The 17,096-nt window shown below is 42.7% G+C and overlaps 2 protein-coding genes and 1 long non-coding RNA gene across 3 annotated transcripts in view; 1 reads left to right on the top strand and 2 right to left on the bottom strand.

Annotated features, from left to right (window-relative positions):
* The window catches only part of LOC119812843 (T-cell-specific guanine nucleotide triphosphate-binding protein 2-like), a 113,626-nt gene extending 105,022 nt beyond the window's left edge, over nt 1–8,604 (bottom strand). Inside the window, exon 1 of the mRNA XM_038327829.1 lies at nt 8,523–8,604. The gene's annotated coding sequence lies outside the window, so the exon portion shown is untranslated. The remainder of the gene's footprint in view (nt 1–8,522) is intronic.
* Nucleotides 1,736–8,661, bottom strand: LOC119812842 (T-cell-specific guanine nucleotide triphosphate-binding protein 2-like). The gene is made up of 2 exons (XM_038327822.1): nt 8,523–8,661; nt 1,736–3,656 (listed from the first exon to the last, which is right to left on the bottom strand). Exon 2 carries the CDS (start codon nt 3,637–3,639, stop codon nt 2,395–2,397), a length of 1,245 nt encoding a protein of 414 aa, XP_038183750.1. The 5' UTR covers nt 3,640–3,656; nt 8,523–8,661; the 3' UTR covers nt 1,736–2,394.
* A 463-nt stretch (nt 8,662–9,124) lies between these two features.
* On the top strand, nt 9,125–16,248 carry LOC119812900. The gene is made up of 3 exons (XR_005285125.1): nt 9,125–9,215; nt 10,112–10,369; nt 15,237–16,248. It is a non-coding gene; the product is annotated as an uncharacterized LOC119812900 (long non-coding RNA).
* Nucleotides 16,249–17,096: the final 848 nt, after the last annotated feature.

Genomic DNA, 17,096 nt, shown 5'->3' with positions numbered 1-17,096 from the left:
TGGACTGTAACCCTGAACTATGAGCTGGAATAAACCCGTTCTCCACAGTTGCTTTTGTCAGGGTAATTTATCATAGCTCCAGCAGGGAAACTAAGGCAGTGTACATGACACGCATGTATCAAAATGCTGCATTGTCCCCTTTCATATGAACGTAGCATCTGTGAATCAAAATACTTCAAATGATTAAAGATATGGAAAGCCTAACTGCCTATATTTGGTCATATTGTGTTGAACATCTCTGCTAAGTAGTCACATTGTATTTCATGAAAATACAACTTACTGTCTCTCTATATATCTCTCTATATGTGCACATATACACATACATATATTTTCAGATATACATATTATTATATACACACATATGTATGTAAAGGATGGAGAATAAAGAAATAAAGATACTCATGTTGATTAGAGAGATAAATTTTACATGGGAACCTGGCCAGGCTGTACCACCCAGATGCACTAACCATTAGTAGAGTGAGCTGAAGCCGTATTTAGATGACACTAAATTCTGAGTGAGGAGGCACACTGGACAAACTTTTATATTGTGAATTACATCAGCCAAGTCATTGAAGAAGATCCTACATCACCAAAGAAGAGAGGCTTCTTGCTTCAAGCTGTCTGGAAACAACTTACAGCATCAATTTCTCCATGGATATCTGGGTTTTCAGAAATAGAATGAGCTATGGATACAAGAGTATTATGTTTGGAATCTGAAATGAGTTCCACAGGCTCCTGTATTTCACTCTGTGGATCCTGGGGCAGGGCTGTTAGTAGGTCTGGAGCCCAGGACTGTGAATTCCCTGCCTCGTGTTCTCTAGCTCTGTCTGCTTCTTCTCTATCGTCCCCCAGACAGCCTTGTGCTTGGATGGACCCCACCTCTTCTGCCACCTGCCACCTCTGGAAAGTGACCTGCAGTTCTCCGACTCTGAGACAAAGCAGACCTTCCTCCCTCGTGTTGTTTTGTCGGGTGTGTGGGTCACCACACACAGAAGTCACTAATGTCAGTGTGGTGTGGACACGGACAGAGCTGACAGAGGACATGGGCCTTGACCACTGCCTCTGGTTTTCTGTAGGATTCCAACACTGGCCTAACATGTGCTTTATTTTCTGCCCCTGGGATGCCATGCCTGCCTCTCTCCTCTTCTGGTGGGAAAGCTATCAGTATGGAAATTCCACAGGGGCTTTCACCAAGAGTCCAGTCAGTTGTCCACCCAAGTTTCTTCTCTGTGGCTGGGACAAAATGTCCTGAAAGCAATGTAAGGCATCCAGGGCTTCTCTCAGGTCACAGTTCAGGGTTGCACTGCCCGCAGTGGGGAGCTCCCAGTGGTACAGGCCTGAGAGAGCTGGTCCCGTCTAAACACAGTCAGGAAATAGAGATGGGTAGAAAGCATTCATGTTCAACTACCCTTACCCACTTTATGCAGTTCAGAATCCTCTGTCTTGGGAAGAGGGACCTGTATGCCATTAACATGGTCTCTTGATGTCAGTGATATAATGAGATAAAATCAAGTAATCAAGATAATCTCTCACAGGGATTCTCGGCGGCTCATCTCACAGCCGGCTCTCAACTCTGTCAGACTATCAGAACATCTGTACCATAAATGGTCAGCAGAGTGGTAGGCAAAAGCAGTAGTCAACAGCTCCACATCCTGGCCCCGTTCAAATAAGAGCAAGGACCAACAGTGTCTTGGGGTTTTAGAGAAAAGCACTCAAACAAGCTTTTGTTTGTTTGTTTTATTTTGATTTTTGGAGAGACAATCTATAATCCATGTTTTAGTTTTCAATCACATAGTAAGAATTTCTAGTACGCTCATATTGGCCAATGATTGATATGAAATAGAAGTCATTATTTCCATGGGCCATGAGGATCATGTTAATTCATCTATTTTTTTCTTAGCCAGGCTGCTCCTGGATGGAGCTTTATTAACGGTCCAGGTCCCTGCCTGTTTTGCTCATCTTGTGTGGGGCTCACACCTCTTAAGGAGGTGAGTTTGTCTACACAGTGTTGGGCACCAGATGCCCTCAAACAGTGACAAAGCAGACCCGGCTCTGAGAATGCAGACCTGTGTGGAGACTTTCACAGGGGTAAAGGATCCAGGAGTCACTAGACCCTAACATCACAAATCAAGTCAATATTTTCATGTGTGCTTTACATACTATGGAAACAAGGTTTCCTCATACATTTGTGCAATATTGTTGACTCTTCTTTTTCTACTACTCCAGCATAATTAAATACTTACAACAGTGATCTTCTGGTTCCCTAAGAGAAAAAGGATGAACATTCTGGCACTCTACAGGCAAGGTTTTTTTTTATTTTGGTAAGGTCATGTGTCAGTGTCCAAACTGCGGCCAAAAGTAAACACTGATTGGACCTTGTGCCTCATTTTCCCATCATTCCCAGAATTTTGGGGGCTTAGATATATATGGTTCCACCTTCTTTTCAAAAAGATCTTCCTTATTAAGAAGAGCTATGGCATCATTTGCTGCAGTATCAATAAAGAGATTCTGCAGATAGTAAGACTTCTTGAAGTAATAAAGAGCAACATCTGGTCCACCAATAGCTAAGGAAACACGTTCAATATAATTCCGTAGTTTTGTTCCGAAGGACACATCATCATTTTCTGCAAACAAATGGGGAAACCGAAGGTGTGCCTTCATTTTATTCACAGATATGTTAAAATCATCAGCAATCTTTTCCAATGAGGCATCATCCAGTCCAAAGTAAGACCTAAAGAGATTGAATGTTTCATCTAGATCCTCTAACTCATCCCTAATCACACCAACAAATGGAATGGCGGCCAATGCTCCATCCTTCAGAGCCTCTAGGAAGACTTTCTGCTTCAGGAAATCTCTCTTGAGGTTAATGGTGTCCTCAGTAACACTTCTCAAGGACACTGTGAAGACTTGACGCTTGTGGGCTGGGAGATCACATAGGAGCTGGCTTTCCAGTTTTGGGAAGTCATGCTTAGACGTTTCAAAGTTAGAGACTAAGAAGATTTGAGGCTCACCTGAGAAAACCTCCTTGAGTTGCTGTGAACAGTCTTCCCGGATTTTCATTAGGACATTCTCCGAATTGAAACTCTTGGGTTTACTTTTCTTTTCACTATATAATTCACTATCTATCTTGGTTCGAACAAAGTAGAAATTCATCTTTGTCTTAGCGATGGCTTTGGCTAGCTGGCCATCATTTTCTTTGAAGCGTGAAGCTGAGATGATAATGAAGAAGTCATACTCACGAAAATTCATTTCTTTTAGGTAGTTTTCTGGTGTGAAGGAAGTAGATCCAATGCCAGGCAGATCCCATAGTGTCACCTGGGGAAGCTTTGGGTGTGGGTATGGAGTTCTCTTCATGGTTGTCTCTGTCACCCCAGTGGCAGCTGCACCTTCGTCTTCCTGCCCCACCCCTCTCATGGCATTGATGAACGTGGACTTCCCTGTCCCTGTCTCCCCTGTCACAGCAATGTTCAGGGGGGCATTCTCGATGTCTTTCAGTGCATTGTTGATTACAGAAAGTGCTTCCTGGAGGTTATTGCTCTCGATGTGGGATTTAATTGAGGTGATGGCTTCCTCAGAGAGGATTTGGCTTTCCCTTTTAAAATTATTAAAGAATGCTTTAATGCTGGAGGCCCAAGCCATAGCTCTGTATGTAGAAGCTGAATGAAGAAGAGAGGAGAGAAATTGTAATCATTAATAAAGCAGGGCAACATCTTGTTGTAGGCTGTTTCAGTAAAGCAGGGCCCTATACCTTGTTCCACATCAGAGCCAGCATTGCCTTTTCTTCTCTTCTCTTTTTGATGCTTTCACTCCTGACCTGGTTATAAAGAGGCATCTTCCTCACACTTCACTTCCTCCTAGGAACTTCCTTACACTTCTTGGTCTAATTCAGACTCCACTTATCCTGTGACATTACCCATTGCAACCTTTATTATCAGTCTGGTGTCTCCTTTCCATTCCATTCTTTTCATTAAAATGACACCCATACGTGGTGTCAACCCTGAAAGGACATGCCGGAAGCAACTTTTTAACTGACAGGGTCCTAAACCTTATGTGAACCCTTTAGTAATTTTCCTGTAGGTCCTCAAAGCCCCAGGTTTTTTGCATGGTTATTATTTATTTTTTTCACATTCTAGTTGCTTTAGTGGCCGCCTTTGAAGACCCTTGGCCTTCCTCTTCCCTCCTCCCACTTCCACTCCCTTCCCTGTTCTGTCATCTCCCCAGGACCTTAGAGATCACAGCAGCTCGCAGTTGAGATTTGAAAGTGATAACTAAGTCAAATTAGCTGCCCTTGTCTCAGAATTGCTTTTAAAATGCATGCATGTGGCAGTCAGAGTGATGCAGTCGAGGGGGTCCAGGAATGGGCTTGTTCTGTGCGTTTGTTTCTATCAAGCATTAAAATTTAGAGCATGAGTCCTAGTGGAGTCACCATGTGACACCTGGGAAGTGAAGGTTCCCTCTTCAGCCTTCCTAGTCTTGTTAATAAAACAATACAAGAATGGGCTCAAACAGAAGACTGAGTTGAAAAGGAACACCTTAGGGCAGGCAAGATGTAAATCTCATGCTGCCTGGAAGGGAGGAGAACAGCAAGGAGAGGGAACAAGAGCTATGGTGCAGCACAGAGGTCACCTCCTGAGCACTGAGCAGCAGGCAGCAGCAAGGTGAGGGAGGAACATAGGAAAAGGAGTATGGAAGCCCACACTGTTAGTAATGGAGGTTAGAAGAATACTCAGGCTCTGGCCAGCATCTGAAAGGGAAAAACAGAGGCAGAAGGAATAGGTAAATTTCTGAGTTGGGCCTCAGTAAGGTGGGACTATGCATGTGAGTTCTCTCTTTCCATCTTTATGTGGTTTCCAGAAGTCAAACCCAACACATGGTTATTCTATAATGAAGACTTGACACCAGACGAGGCACAGATGAGACTGAATTGAAAAGAGATGTCCAAATAACCATTATTTCCCTTTCTTCTCGTAGAAGAGGAGGGACATGGCCTCGGTGGAAGGCAGACTACTCAGAGAATACCCTGCCTCCTGGTGTTCAGATGCTCAGTGGTATGCGCCACTGTCCTCAGTTCTCTGGGGTGATTAGGTCAGAAATCAAAACAACTAAGAATCGGAGTTTCCACACCAGAAAATGAAAGGGACATCCTGGGAGAACTCTGGGAACCATCCTGAATAATGCTGACAGATTTGTAAGGTCCTAACATTTCTCTAAATCATACTTTCTCAGAGACTCCAGAAAACACCAGGATTAACTTGGGGAAAGAGTAAAAATTATAGAAAAAGTCTACCTTGAGAATCTTATTATTTCATCTTTACCTAAAGTTACATATGTAAATATATGCATATTTATATCTTTTAAATGAAGTTATGCCACATGCTTGATAATTCCTCCCGTCTGAGTCATAAAGTAACAGAAACATCATTGTCAGGCATGAGAAACTTCTCTTGAGTTTGGGTCAGGGGAGTCCACAACACTATTCAAACAGCACAGGCTCCTGCTGTTGCCCTTGCTCGAGCCCCAGAATTTGAAGGGCGCTGTGCTGAAGACACAGCACATTCAGATAATGCACTCATAGAAATCAAGCTGCATCTGAGCCAAAGTCTCCTCCCCAAGGCCCAGCTTCCCTAACATCAGAAGGAGCTGTGAGAGTTTCCAAAGGAGGAGAATGTTCCCTAATCCTGCCCAGCTGTGTCTCCTGTGAGCCACAGTGATGATCATCACACTGAGGTAACTAAAGGTGCAGGGATGGCATTTATGTGTTGGTGGTAACCCACACTTGTCTAATTGTGCATCAGGCTGGCTGAACAAGAGGAAAATCGTGCCTGGAAACTGAAAACCTAAGTAACCACCATGTGCTGCTAGTGAGGTCACAGATCTCAGAGGAGAATCCACTGTGGCCACTTTCCTGTCCCAGAATATTCTTAACTGTTTTCCAAACCCTTTTCTTTATACCCACAGGTACACGGAGCTCTCTCTAACCACCAAAGATGATGCTTCTCACAGCAGTGAGAGATCACTTCAGAAAGCACAGCTGGTCACAAAGCAGAGAACAGCTGACTTTGTGGTGCCCAGCCTCGGTTGATGGCACAAGCCTTAACCTAATAGAGAGAGAACACTGAGGGTGCAGACGACACAGAATAAGAAGACCACACAGTCCGCTGTAAGACTAAGTCTTCTGGATATGACCATGTACCCATGAAACCTCAACATTATGGCCATTTTACACAAAACCTGAACACTGAAACCAACAGTTGATGTGCCAAAGTGGATGTGGGAAATTGCGTGGGTTGTCACACATAGATGAAGAGTCACAAGTGGTGAGCTCTCTAGTTGATAATTCAACCCCAAATATTCAGCCCTAATTCCTGTCTGTCTGTCTGTCTCTATCTATCTATCTATCTATCTATCTATCTATCTATCTATCTATCTATCTACCTACCTATCTGTCTGTCTATCTATCTATCATCTATCTACCCATCATCTCCATCTATACAAGCTGTACTAACAGTTTATGTATTTATTTGTTAAGAGATACATCATAGTAATAAAGAGTTAGAGAGCACACATCTGAAAGGGAATAGGAGGTCTGGAAGGGACTGCAGGGAGGAGAGGGAGAAGGATGCTCTTATATTGTAATAAACTGAATGCCCTTGCTTCATAGCAAACATTTAAATTAAACAAAATTCAAAATTAAAAGAGGAAGAAAGACACTGTCAGAGGCAAGGACATTGAGGAGACCATCCTCCAAAGAACGTAATTCACCACATCTATCTAAGGACACTGCAGTGATGTCCCTAAGCCAGGCAGGGTTACATTGTAGACATTGTCTCCAAACATTGATCAGAGCCCCCCTGACCAGCTGCCTGCTTCATGAGATTAACACTTACAGGTTAGTGCTGGTGGCTGTCAGTCTTGCTGCGTACCCACTACCTATCCCTCGAGGTGATTTCCTGTGCCTCAGAGACTTCAGGTCCCCCAGCCCCAGTGCCTGCCTGGCCTCTTGCCTACTCACTGCCTGGCCTGTCAGAGTTGCCAGCTGTCTATCCACCTACTCACCCAGGGAGGTCAGAATTCCCCCCTTTAAGCCTTAGACATCCAAGTTCACCTGACCCCTGTTGACCACTCCATGTATCAGAGCCTTCAAAGCCCACCAACTGCTTCCTATTATAAAATAAGTAAGAAGGTAAATATATACAAAAGAAAATCTAGCCGGTCGGTGGCGCACGCCTTTAATCCCAGCACTCGGGAGGCAGAGGCAGGCGGATCTCTGTGAGTTCAAGGCCAGCCTGGTCTACAAGAGCTAGCTCCAGGACAGGCTTTAAAAAAAAAAAAAAAAACCCTGTCTCAATAAACCAAAAAAAAAAAAAAAAAAAAAAAAAAAAAAAAACCAAAAGAAAATCTAACCAGTGATCTAAGAATACATGAACACAAAAACTTGGTTATATGAAAACCTAAGACAGCTCATCTCCTCAAAAAAAAACCCACAAGCTCCAGAGTAACAGTCTTCATGAGAATGACCTAGATAAAGTTCCAAATGAAGAATTCAAAAGGATGATGTAAATGTGATCAAAGAAAGAAGATTCAAGCAATCATTTAAATGAAAGGTCAACACAGGTTATGAAAATAGAATTCAATAATGAGAAATACTGATCAAAATCTTAAATGAAGCTAGAGATGAAAATGCATTAAACGAAATGCTCAGAGCAAAGACTCACTATCAGAGTGGATCATATGGAGGAGAGAATGTCAGCAGTTGAGGACAATGTAGAGGAATGGGAAGATTTGGTCAGGAATGACCATGAAAATAAAAATAAAAATAAAAAACAACCCTATGAGCAGACTAGCAGACTACATGTGACCTTTGCAACACCATGAAACACATCCACAGAGAAGGAGAAGAACTCCATTCCAACGGCATAGAAAATATTCTCAATGAACCCTAGCAAGAATGTCTCCAAATTTAGGGAGAGGAATGTACCTCCAGACAGATACAAAGGCTTGTTGAGCTCCAGATGCAAAGGGCAGAAAAAGAAACTCCTGAAGTCATATTACAGTTAAACCCCTGAATTTACAGGGCCAAGTGGTCTGCAAACTGCCAGAGAGAAACAACAGGAAGTGTAAAGATGGAGCCATCAGAATAACAACTGACAGCAGCATACTCCTGAAAGTCAGGGGGCTCAACTGCTCTGCCAGACACTGTGGATGGTTGTTTCTCATCTGGGATTTTATCTCCATGGGGTACAACATAGACTCCAAGAGCATCTGAGTATCCCAGCCTGCTGTCTTCCTCCAAGCTCGACTGATTCAGAAGACCAGCTAGGTCCACACAAGCAGGTGGAAGGAAGGGCTGCTGCTTCTCTGCTTCGGGATGCTCTGTGGCACAGATGGCACAGAAGGATGCTACTGTGCCTGCTCCCTGAGTGAAATCCCAAGCTCTCCTGCCCCGGACTCAGTGCTCCCCTCCTCACGCTATCACACACGTAGGGCTATTGGCCAAGCTGAACTTAGAACCCTTCACTCACCTCAGCAGTGGTGACCTTGATCTGAGGGCAGTGGCGCCTCTGGGAAAGCTCTCCTCTTAGGAGAGGTCTGTGCACTGCAGCAAGGGCAGTTCCCTCGGAACGATCTAGAACTGGAATTCAGACTCAGGATGTTCAGGAAGAAAAGATGTGAGGTGTGGAGTCTGTGTCCTAGGAAGAACTGCCGGAAGAGAGAAAGACCACTTGGAATAGACAGAATGATCTTGACCTTCCCCGTTACTTTATCATTCCCTGATCCACACATAGCCCTTGCTATCTACATTTATCTGGGTAGATATGAGCTCTGCTTACATAAACCACCCCACAGGGGAGGGGCTACAGTCAGAGCTGGTTTCAGTTTCTATTCCTAGAAATGGATGGTTTGCATGAAACAACTGGCAGGTCCTTTAGAGGAGGTCGCCAATGGGTCAAACTGATGGAGGGTGGACTTTCTAAGTCTGTGGTGTGGCCATGATAGCACAGTTCCTGGTAGAGATCCAGGTTTGACCCTCTTGCTTCACCACTGGAGACTGCTGACTCAGGTGTGGGCACCTAGCCCTGAGCAAGCGATGCTTCTCTTGTGGGTCCTGAGTCAGTTACAGATTTACCAGTCAGACTTAAATTTTGGTTATAATAAATTCAAGAATTATAATTAAAAAGACACCAGCCACGAAGAAACCAGAGAGAGTTCTCTAGGTAAGTCCCTGGCTATTGTTAGCAAAGGGATTACAAAGGGAAAAAACCCACAGAGTTATAATTTTAGGGAGTAAATTAACTCATATCCTGTCTGGGTGTGGGCAAAGCTTGATCCTGTAACAGGCATCCTGCAGATGTTTCAACTATCCAAGCAAGCAAGCATCTCATACAAAACCTTAGCAGTTAGCCTGTTTAACGTGTGACCTTGTAGGAATAGCTGAGGAATTGTAATGTCAAACAAATAGCCTATTTTTCTTCTTCTTCTTTTTTGTTTTAACCTAACTGCTCCAGAAAGAGTAACCTGACAGGATACATTCAAGGTAGAAGCAACTTTCTCATGGCTTAAACAAGCTGAAAACAGTCTTGTTTTTACATGCTTAACACATAAAATTTATCCTCTAAACACAATGTTCACCATCACAATTTGATGCTAGTGAGTCCTGGCTGTGAGATAGCTACAGACCCTCAAAATGGCCTTGCCCACTGTGTTTGTTTTCTCTATCTACTTGCTCGTTTGCTATAATCTCACGTATCAGCAGTCTTCAAACAAGAAAACATAGTAGCAATGAAGAATGACTTCATGTGGGATTCCCCTCTGAATTCTGTGAATACCATTGGTGAATATTGAAACTGCCTTGGCCTGTTGATAGTGCAGATTTCAGGTAGGAGGGAAAAACTAAACTGAATGCTGCGAGAAAGGAGGCAGAGTCAGAGAGAAGCCATGGAGCCCCTGGAAACAGAATTTGTTGGTAGGTCATCACCTCGTGGTGAAACACAGATTAATGAAGATGGGTTAAATTAAGAAGTAAAAGTTAGCAAATAAGAAGGTAGAGCTAATGAGCCAAGCAGTGATTTAAATAATACAGTTTCTATGTGATTATTTTGGAACTGAACAGCCAGGAACCAACAAGCGTCTGGCTCATTACAACAACGTCTGACTAGAACTCTGGCCCTGCACCATGTGTCTCAGTGTGGAAGTGTGTCTGATGCAGGTGATGGGGGAGATCACAGTCTCCTAACAGCCTGGAGTCAGTTGAGCAGACAGTGAACTTCTGACTGCAATCAGAGACTGGGTGTTCTGGCCTCGTCAAGGAAGCACCAACTATCATGTGATATTCCCAACAGGGAATGGAGGAGGATTTTCCCAGCAAAAGGTGATGTGGTGAGCATGGGGCATGTTGCTTTCAGATGTTTAGGAACTATCAACAGAGACAGTTTCAGAGCTTTCCTTATCTCTGTACACTGGGACTCATCTCTCCAGGCTCCACAAAGGCTCTCCCCAGCCTCTGCTCTCCCCAGTCTCTGCTCTCCCTGTCTTCTCCTCTCCTTTATACTTTCCTCAAGGAGGGCAGCTCTGTGCCGCTTTTGGCGACTGTGCTGTGGGCTTTCTGCTTTTGTGGAAACTTTGGCCTTGGTTATTTACAGCAGAAACTCTTTGGAGCTGATGATTGAGAAAAGCCTTTGCCTCAGCAGTGACCTGGTGTCAGCTCTGTGGGCAGAGGGCAGAGCTGGCTTGGCTAAGCAACAGGTCATGTCATCATCTTTACACAGAAGGGAGTCGTGGGTCTGGAGCTGCTGTTTGCTGCCGATGGTGCTGTGGAGTTGTGGAAAACTTTGGACCGAGCAGAATAGTTATGAATCCATGCAGTTCTCCCTGTGAAACAGCTGCCTGTTCTGAGTCTAGTGTTCCACTGCCAGGCAGCTATTGTCACAACTCTGTGAGGTTTCCATAGTTAGCAAAACTCTAAGTAATATTTCAACATCTGCTCCTGTTTGCTGAGGTCTGATGATGTCTGCCCTGCTCCACAAGAGGACGACCTTTCCATTTTCACACTCAGAGAATACACTTGAGAGCAAATGTGTCTGATGTTTAAGATGCTCACAAGACCTCCACTCGTTCAAGCAATCACCTTGTATCATTAGTAATCAGAGATAAAACAATCCTTTTTTGATAAAGGAGGTGATGTATGCTGTGAATATGTTTTATTGCCATTGGTTAATGAAAAAGCTGCTTTCAGCCAATAGCTTAACAGAGTAAAACCAGGCTGAATTACACACACACACACACACACACACACACACACGGAGAGACAGACAGACAGACAGACAGACACACACACACACACACACACACACACAGAGAGAGAGAGAGAGAGAGAGAGAGAGAGAGAGAGAGAGAGAGTTAGCCGAGTCAGTGGAATGCCATCCATGTAGCTGCCAGAGTAGAAAGATGCAAGTCACCATTCAGAACCTTGTTGGTAGGCCATGAGCCTCATGGTAAAATATAAAATATTAGAAATTGAGCTGCTGCCAGAGGCAGACATGCTGAAACTTTGCCAGTAAGCCACTGTCACATGGTGATACATAGATTAATGTAGATGGGTTAAATTAATATGTAAGAATTAGCCAATAAGAAGCTAGATCTAATAGGCCAAGCAGTAATTTAATTAGTACAGTTTCTATGTGATTATTTCAGGGCTGAGCTGCCAGGCAGCTGGGAAAACAAGTGGCCTTATTACAACAGATTGGCACACCAATATGGTTGACTAAATCCACATAAAACCTAGAGGGCTTGGAAAGGAATTCTCAACACTAAAAAACAAAGTTTAGCCATGTTTATTTTTCCAAATGGGCTTTGTTTGCTGGCAGCATGCTGCATCTTCTTTAAAAGAGGTTTTCCTGATTCAGTGGCAGAAAAAAAAAAAACAACCCTGGTTTTGAAATGCTGGTTTTCTGGGCCATGCTGCCAGCACAAACTCTGACTCTTTCTGGAGGTCCAGCTATGGATCATTTAAGTGAGGTTTGTGGACAGACTGCTACAACCTGCTTAATGACAACATAGACTGGCTGTGTGCTAAAAATGGGGCTGAGAGCATCACTCTCGGAGGCAACAAACAGCTCCACCATGCTGGACTGGGCAGGACAAGCAGGCAGTGCCATATTTCCCTTAGCAATGGTGCCTCTTAAGTTCATGAGAAGGGCTTAAAATTTTAGGAAGTGCTCCTGGACAAAAAATAATTAAAGATACACAATAAAGACAGATTCAGACAGATATAGACCTCTAAATGGGTCACAGTGTTGGATAAATGTATGTAGGCTTGGGAGAAAGAAGAAAAAAGGTGTATAGAGAGCTATAAAAAGAAATAAATTGTTAAAAAATAAAACAAAGTCTTTAAAGAGCCAGAGTATAGACAGTCATAGATTATAGGGAATTGAAAAAACCAAATAAGCCACGTAATGATGGCATATACACAGAGAGTCTGGCTCATGTATATTATTTTTGTATTTGTGTTTTCTTTGAATTTTTTGACTGTGAAAGAGCTAAGTAGAGAGAGGCATTTCATTGTATGGACTGCTAAGCTAAACCAGCATGCATATTATAAAGATATCTTGATTTTTAAAATATGGGTCTAAGGATATGTTGCTTTGGAAAAGAGGTGCTTCTTTTTTTCCACAGAGGATGAGAACCTATGCATTTATTCCAGGCTAATGTGGTTTGATGGACCAAAATCCCCTGAAAGGTTGCCTTGAACACACCTCAAAAATTACTTTACCCAATAAACAGCAGGAAGAGGTTTGGGGAAAACTACTGCCAAGTTCCCAAATATTGTTTATAAATGTTTCTTTACATTTAAAGGGGGATATGCTATAGAGATTTGCATTGGTATGGATCTTGGTCTATTGATACAAATTTAAGGTCAATTTTGTTATACTGTATATATGTATTTCTGATCTTGATTAAGGTATTATCCTTGTCCAGCTCATTTTAAAATGTAATGTATAATTAAGAAATATAGATTAATAGATAATCATCCATAATAGTCAAGCTTCTTGTCATGTTAGTTAGGTTTTCTAGATATATAAAGATATATTTCAATTAGATATGTGTTCTTTAAACCTTTCAAAACCTACAGAATATGGCATTTAAATGTTTTAAGACACTGGGACTTTTCATGACAATGAGACATATCTGCTCCCGGTAGCACCAATTACCTCAAGAGGAAGATGGGCATCAAAGAGGTTCCTTAGGGAGTTTGTTAGCCATTTGGGCAAGAAACTGCTCTTGCCTGGACTGCTTCATTGGACATGCAGGACCCACAGAGAAATGGCTGCTGAACTTGCTTAAAGGTGAGATTGTCCTTTGGGGTTCCTGCTTCTTGAAAAAGTCTGACAGACATTCTGCAGGACACAGAAGAAAGTGACTGATACTATGGCCCTGTAGGCTGAAGATGGGTGCCCCAACAGTACAGAAAAGCCTTGGGTGACTGTCCAGGCAGCAAGATGTCTCTGTCAATTCTAGAGTTTTGGAAGTTACTTACAATGTACTTCCTGTTAACTTAGATACTATTATATCCTTCTAGAGTCTTCGATGGAGTTGAAGAATAGATATAGTTTTCCTTAGTCATGATAAAAGATAAACTAGATATAAATATTTTAAATATAATCCTTGCTTGATAACTGTTGTATGTAATTTTACTATGTTAAAGTTAAAACCTTTTTTATTTAACAGAAAAAGGATTCCCTTCTGTATGCTGTGATTACCATTAATGAATAAATTAACTTTTTTAGACCTATAGCAGGGCAGAACTTAGCTAGATGGGGAAAACTAAACTGAATGCTGGGAGGAAGAAGGGCAGAGTCAGAGAGAAGCCACGGAGCCACCGCCAGAGACAGACATGACAAAACTTGGCTGGTAGGCCACCATTTTGTAGTGATGCACAGATCAATGGAGACAGGTTAAATTAAAATGTAAGAGTTAGCAAATAAAAAGCTAGAGCTAATAGGCCAAGCCATGATTTAATTAATACATTTTCTGTGTGATTATTTTGGGGCTAAGCAGCCAGGAACTAACTAGCAACCTCCTTACAACAGATGGGTGTCCAGTTTTCATCTCAGGGTCTCTGACTGGGCATCAGAAGGGGTTTTGAAACCTCATTTAAATGGGACTGGTGAGACACCTCAAGGGGCAAAGGGCTTTTGCCACACAGACCTGAAGACCTGAAATCAAATTCCTGAACCCATGGAAAGGATGAAAGAGAGAATCAACTCTACACAATTGTTCTCTGACATTCACACATGTGCTGTGGCATAACCACCCTCCCACACAAAATTGGTACACAAATAATAGCAGCAGTGATAAATATAAAAATCAAAAGATCAATTTTATGACAGTGAACCTGTGCCTGCTGCAACCAGACCAATGAAAAGCTAAGAATTAGGTTAACTTTAGGAGACAACTTGCCAGAATGAAGTAAGGAGGTGTGTGGTCCTTGCATCCTATCTGATTCACACACAAAAGAGAGCTGGTGTGGAGTCATCCCGAGTTCCTTCCTGGGGCATTCTGGGAAGGCTAACTTCAAATGTGATGTGCATACGAAAGAAAGTTGCTATTAGTCTTTCTGACTCTCTCATATGTGGAACCTAGATTTAAACTGATATGTTTGTATATATACCAGTGTGTACAGAGTGTGTATTTATATGTGAGAATGAGTAGATCATGAAACCAGAAAGGAGATCATGAAAAGGGAAGAGATCTTATGGACAGTGGGAAATAGAGATGGTAGTGGAGTACATTCCAACAAAAGCAGAAATTGAAACTAACTGGGGAAAGAGACAGAACTAACTGTGGGGAAGGGGACACAGGAAATGGCCATAGGAGAGAGAAATGAATAAGAACAAAATTTAATGCCGTGTGTATGGAAGTGCTATATTTACCTCACTTAGTTAGCTTAAGGAGCTGACTAAATATTACCAGCCTTGTTTTTATGCTTTTGATTCCAACTCACGGGATCTGCCAGAGAATGTGGAAAGTGTTCCTGTGAAGATCTAGGAGTAGGAATATAGAAGTGTAGGATCCAGGTGTAGGAATATAGAAATATAGAAATACAAATTTGTAAGCCCACCTGTCTATTCTTTGCTTAACATTAAACACCGACTGGCCGATTTTCTTGCTATATATAAGCAAGCTCTGAGCAAATATCCCGGGTTTTGTTTTCATTTTTACTTTCTTTATTTCTACAGGTCATAAAGGAAGCTAGGAACTGAATGAAGATGAATTACATAATATCAAAATACAGAGGCTACAGCTGAACTTGGCCTGGTGGAAACGCATAGCTTTAAATACCTGTACTAACAATACCAGAGAGGGTACACTTGGTAAAGAGACACAATTTTTTTGTGGGGGCGGTTGGTTTTGGTTTCTAAGATTCGTTTATTTACTAAGTTTTCAGTGTTCTGGTATCTCTGCCTGCAAGCCGGAAAAGGGCACCAGACCTCATTGCGTACATGGTGGTTGTGAGCCACCGTGTGGTTGCTAGGAATTGAACTCAGGTCCTCTGGAAGAGTAACCAGTGCTCTTAACCTCTGAACCATCTCTCCAGTCCAGTCATGATGTTCTAAAAGGCCTCAAACCAACAATCTATTTCACCCCCATAAAGAAACTCAAAACAAAAAGTAAACTCAGTTTCAGAGGAAGTGGGGAGAAAAAGATCTAAACAGATAGAAAGATTGGCAAAAACTAGCCAAAGTTAGTTGGGGGGGGTGGACAATCAATATAATTTACAAATCACTAGCTAAAGTCCAGCTAGACTGAGCTGAAGAAAGGCATATATGACCAAAATCAGAAATGGAAGAGGGGGCATCGCTGAGTCTGTAGAAATAAAAGAATTATAAAGATCCGTGGAAGACTTTGCCCCAACGCATGAGCCAACATAGCCGGAAGCGTGAAACCCTAGAACATTATCAAATGATGTCGTCTTAGTAGAAATCTGAGGAGGCAGTACCAAGTAAAAACTGAATAAATACTTTTGAATCTTCTCAATGAAAAGTCCAGTATATGACAACATTTCCACACTGTATGTTCAATAGTGCGAGAAAGGGGGCTGGGATAATGATTCTATAAGGAAATGACAAACATTTGAGAAACTAGATATGTTTAAGCAAATTTAGGCACACTATAACATACAATGATATACCACATGGTGCCCTGTTAATCTTTGCTTTTTTATTAATTAAAAGTGAATTGTGAGCGTGAGTGGTATATGTATGTGTTTGTGCATTTGGAGGCACTGCCCGTGGAAGTGAGGGAGCATCCTTCAGGAGGGCTGTTACAAGGTGCTTCCTGAGCCTCTAAGACCACTGGAGGGAACTTCGTCCTTGAAAGAGTCTTGAGGAACTCACTCACTCACCCAGGATCAGACCCAGATCCTTGGCATCTAACCTAGAGCCAGGTCTCCTCGTGTCCTCAAAAAAATCACTGCAGGGAGACCTCTGTGGCCCTGCAGAGTCCAAGGCAGGACTGTTGTGGCCATCACTGGAGGATGACCCTTCTGCTCGGCCTTTCAATGTGGACATGAAGGGGTGGGCACTGTCTCCTGGGCCGTTCCTAGTTGACCTTGATTTGCCCTCTGTACCAAATGGGGGCTTAGCCAAAATCTCTAAAGACTTCCATATTCAGGGGCTTTCGAGAGCAAAGTCACTGTTCACAGCCAGCCCTTAGCCAACCATTGTCTTCTCCCTGCATTGCTGCCTTGGGGAATGACAGTGACTGATTGCAGTTACTGCTTAGCTGCAGCTAATTGACAGTTTTCTGATTGCAAAGATGCTGTTCATTTTACTTGATTTTCTAATGAAGTAAAACTTGCATATAACCCTCAGGTGACTACTCAGCTCCACACACTGAAATCACCAGATGAATAGGATATAGAGGCTTCAGGGCATGAAAGGAGGACCCAAGGATTGACCTGCCCAGGTCACCTTTTATATGAGTCTCCAGCTCTGTGGGCATCTGATTGCTGCCAGTTTGTGCTCAAGAGGGAGGCAGACATACCCCACTGTCTCAGGAACCCCGGACAACTATTGGTGGTAACTGTTAGTCAGAGG

The sequence above is a fragment of the Arvicola amphibius genome, chromosome 4 (genome assembly GCF_903992535.2).
Source record: "Arvicola amphibius chromosome 4, mArvAmp1.2, whole genome shotgun sequence".
Classification (NCBI taxonomy): Eukaryota; Metazoa; Chordata; class Mammalia; order Rodentia; family Cricetidae; genus Arvicola; species Arvicola amphibius.
The sequence above is the reverse complement of the archived record's forward strand: the minus strand, read 5'-3'. Positions and strand labels throughout refer to the sequence as shown.

Excerpts from the sequence above, each read along its gene's own strand:
- LOC119812842 (XM_038327822.1), bottom strand. The coding sequence starts at position 3,639 with ATGGCTTGGGCCTCCAGCATTAAAGCATTCTTTAATAATTTTAAAAGG.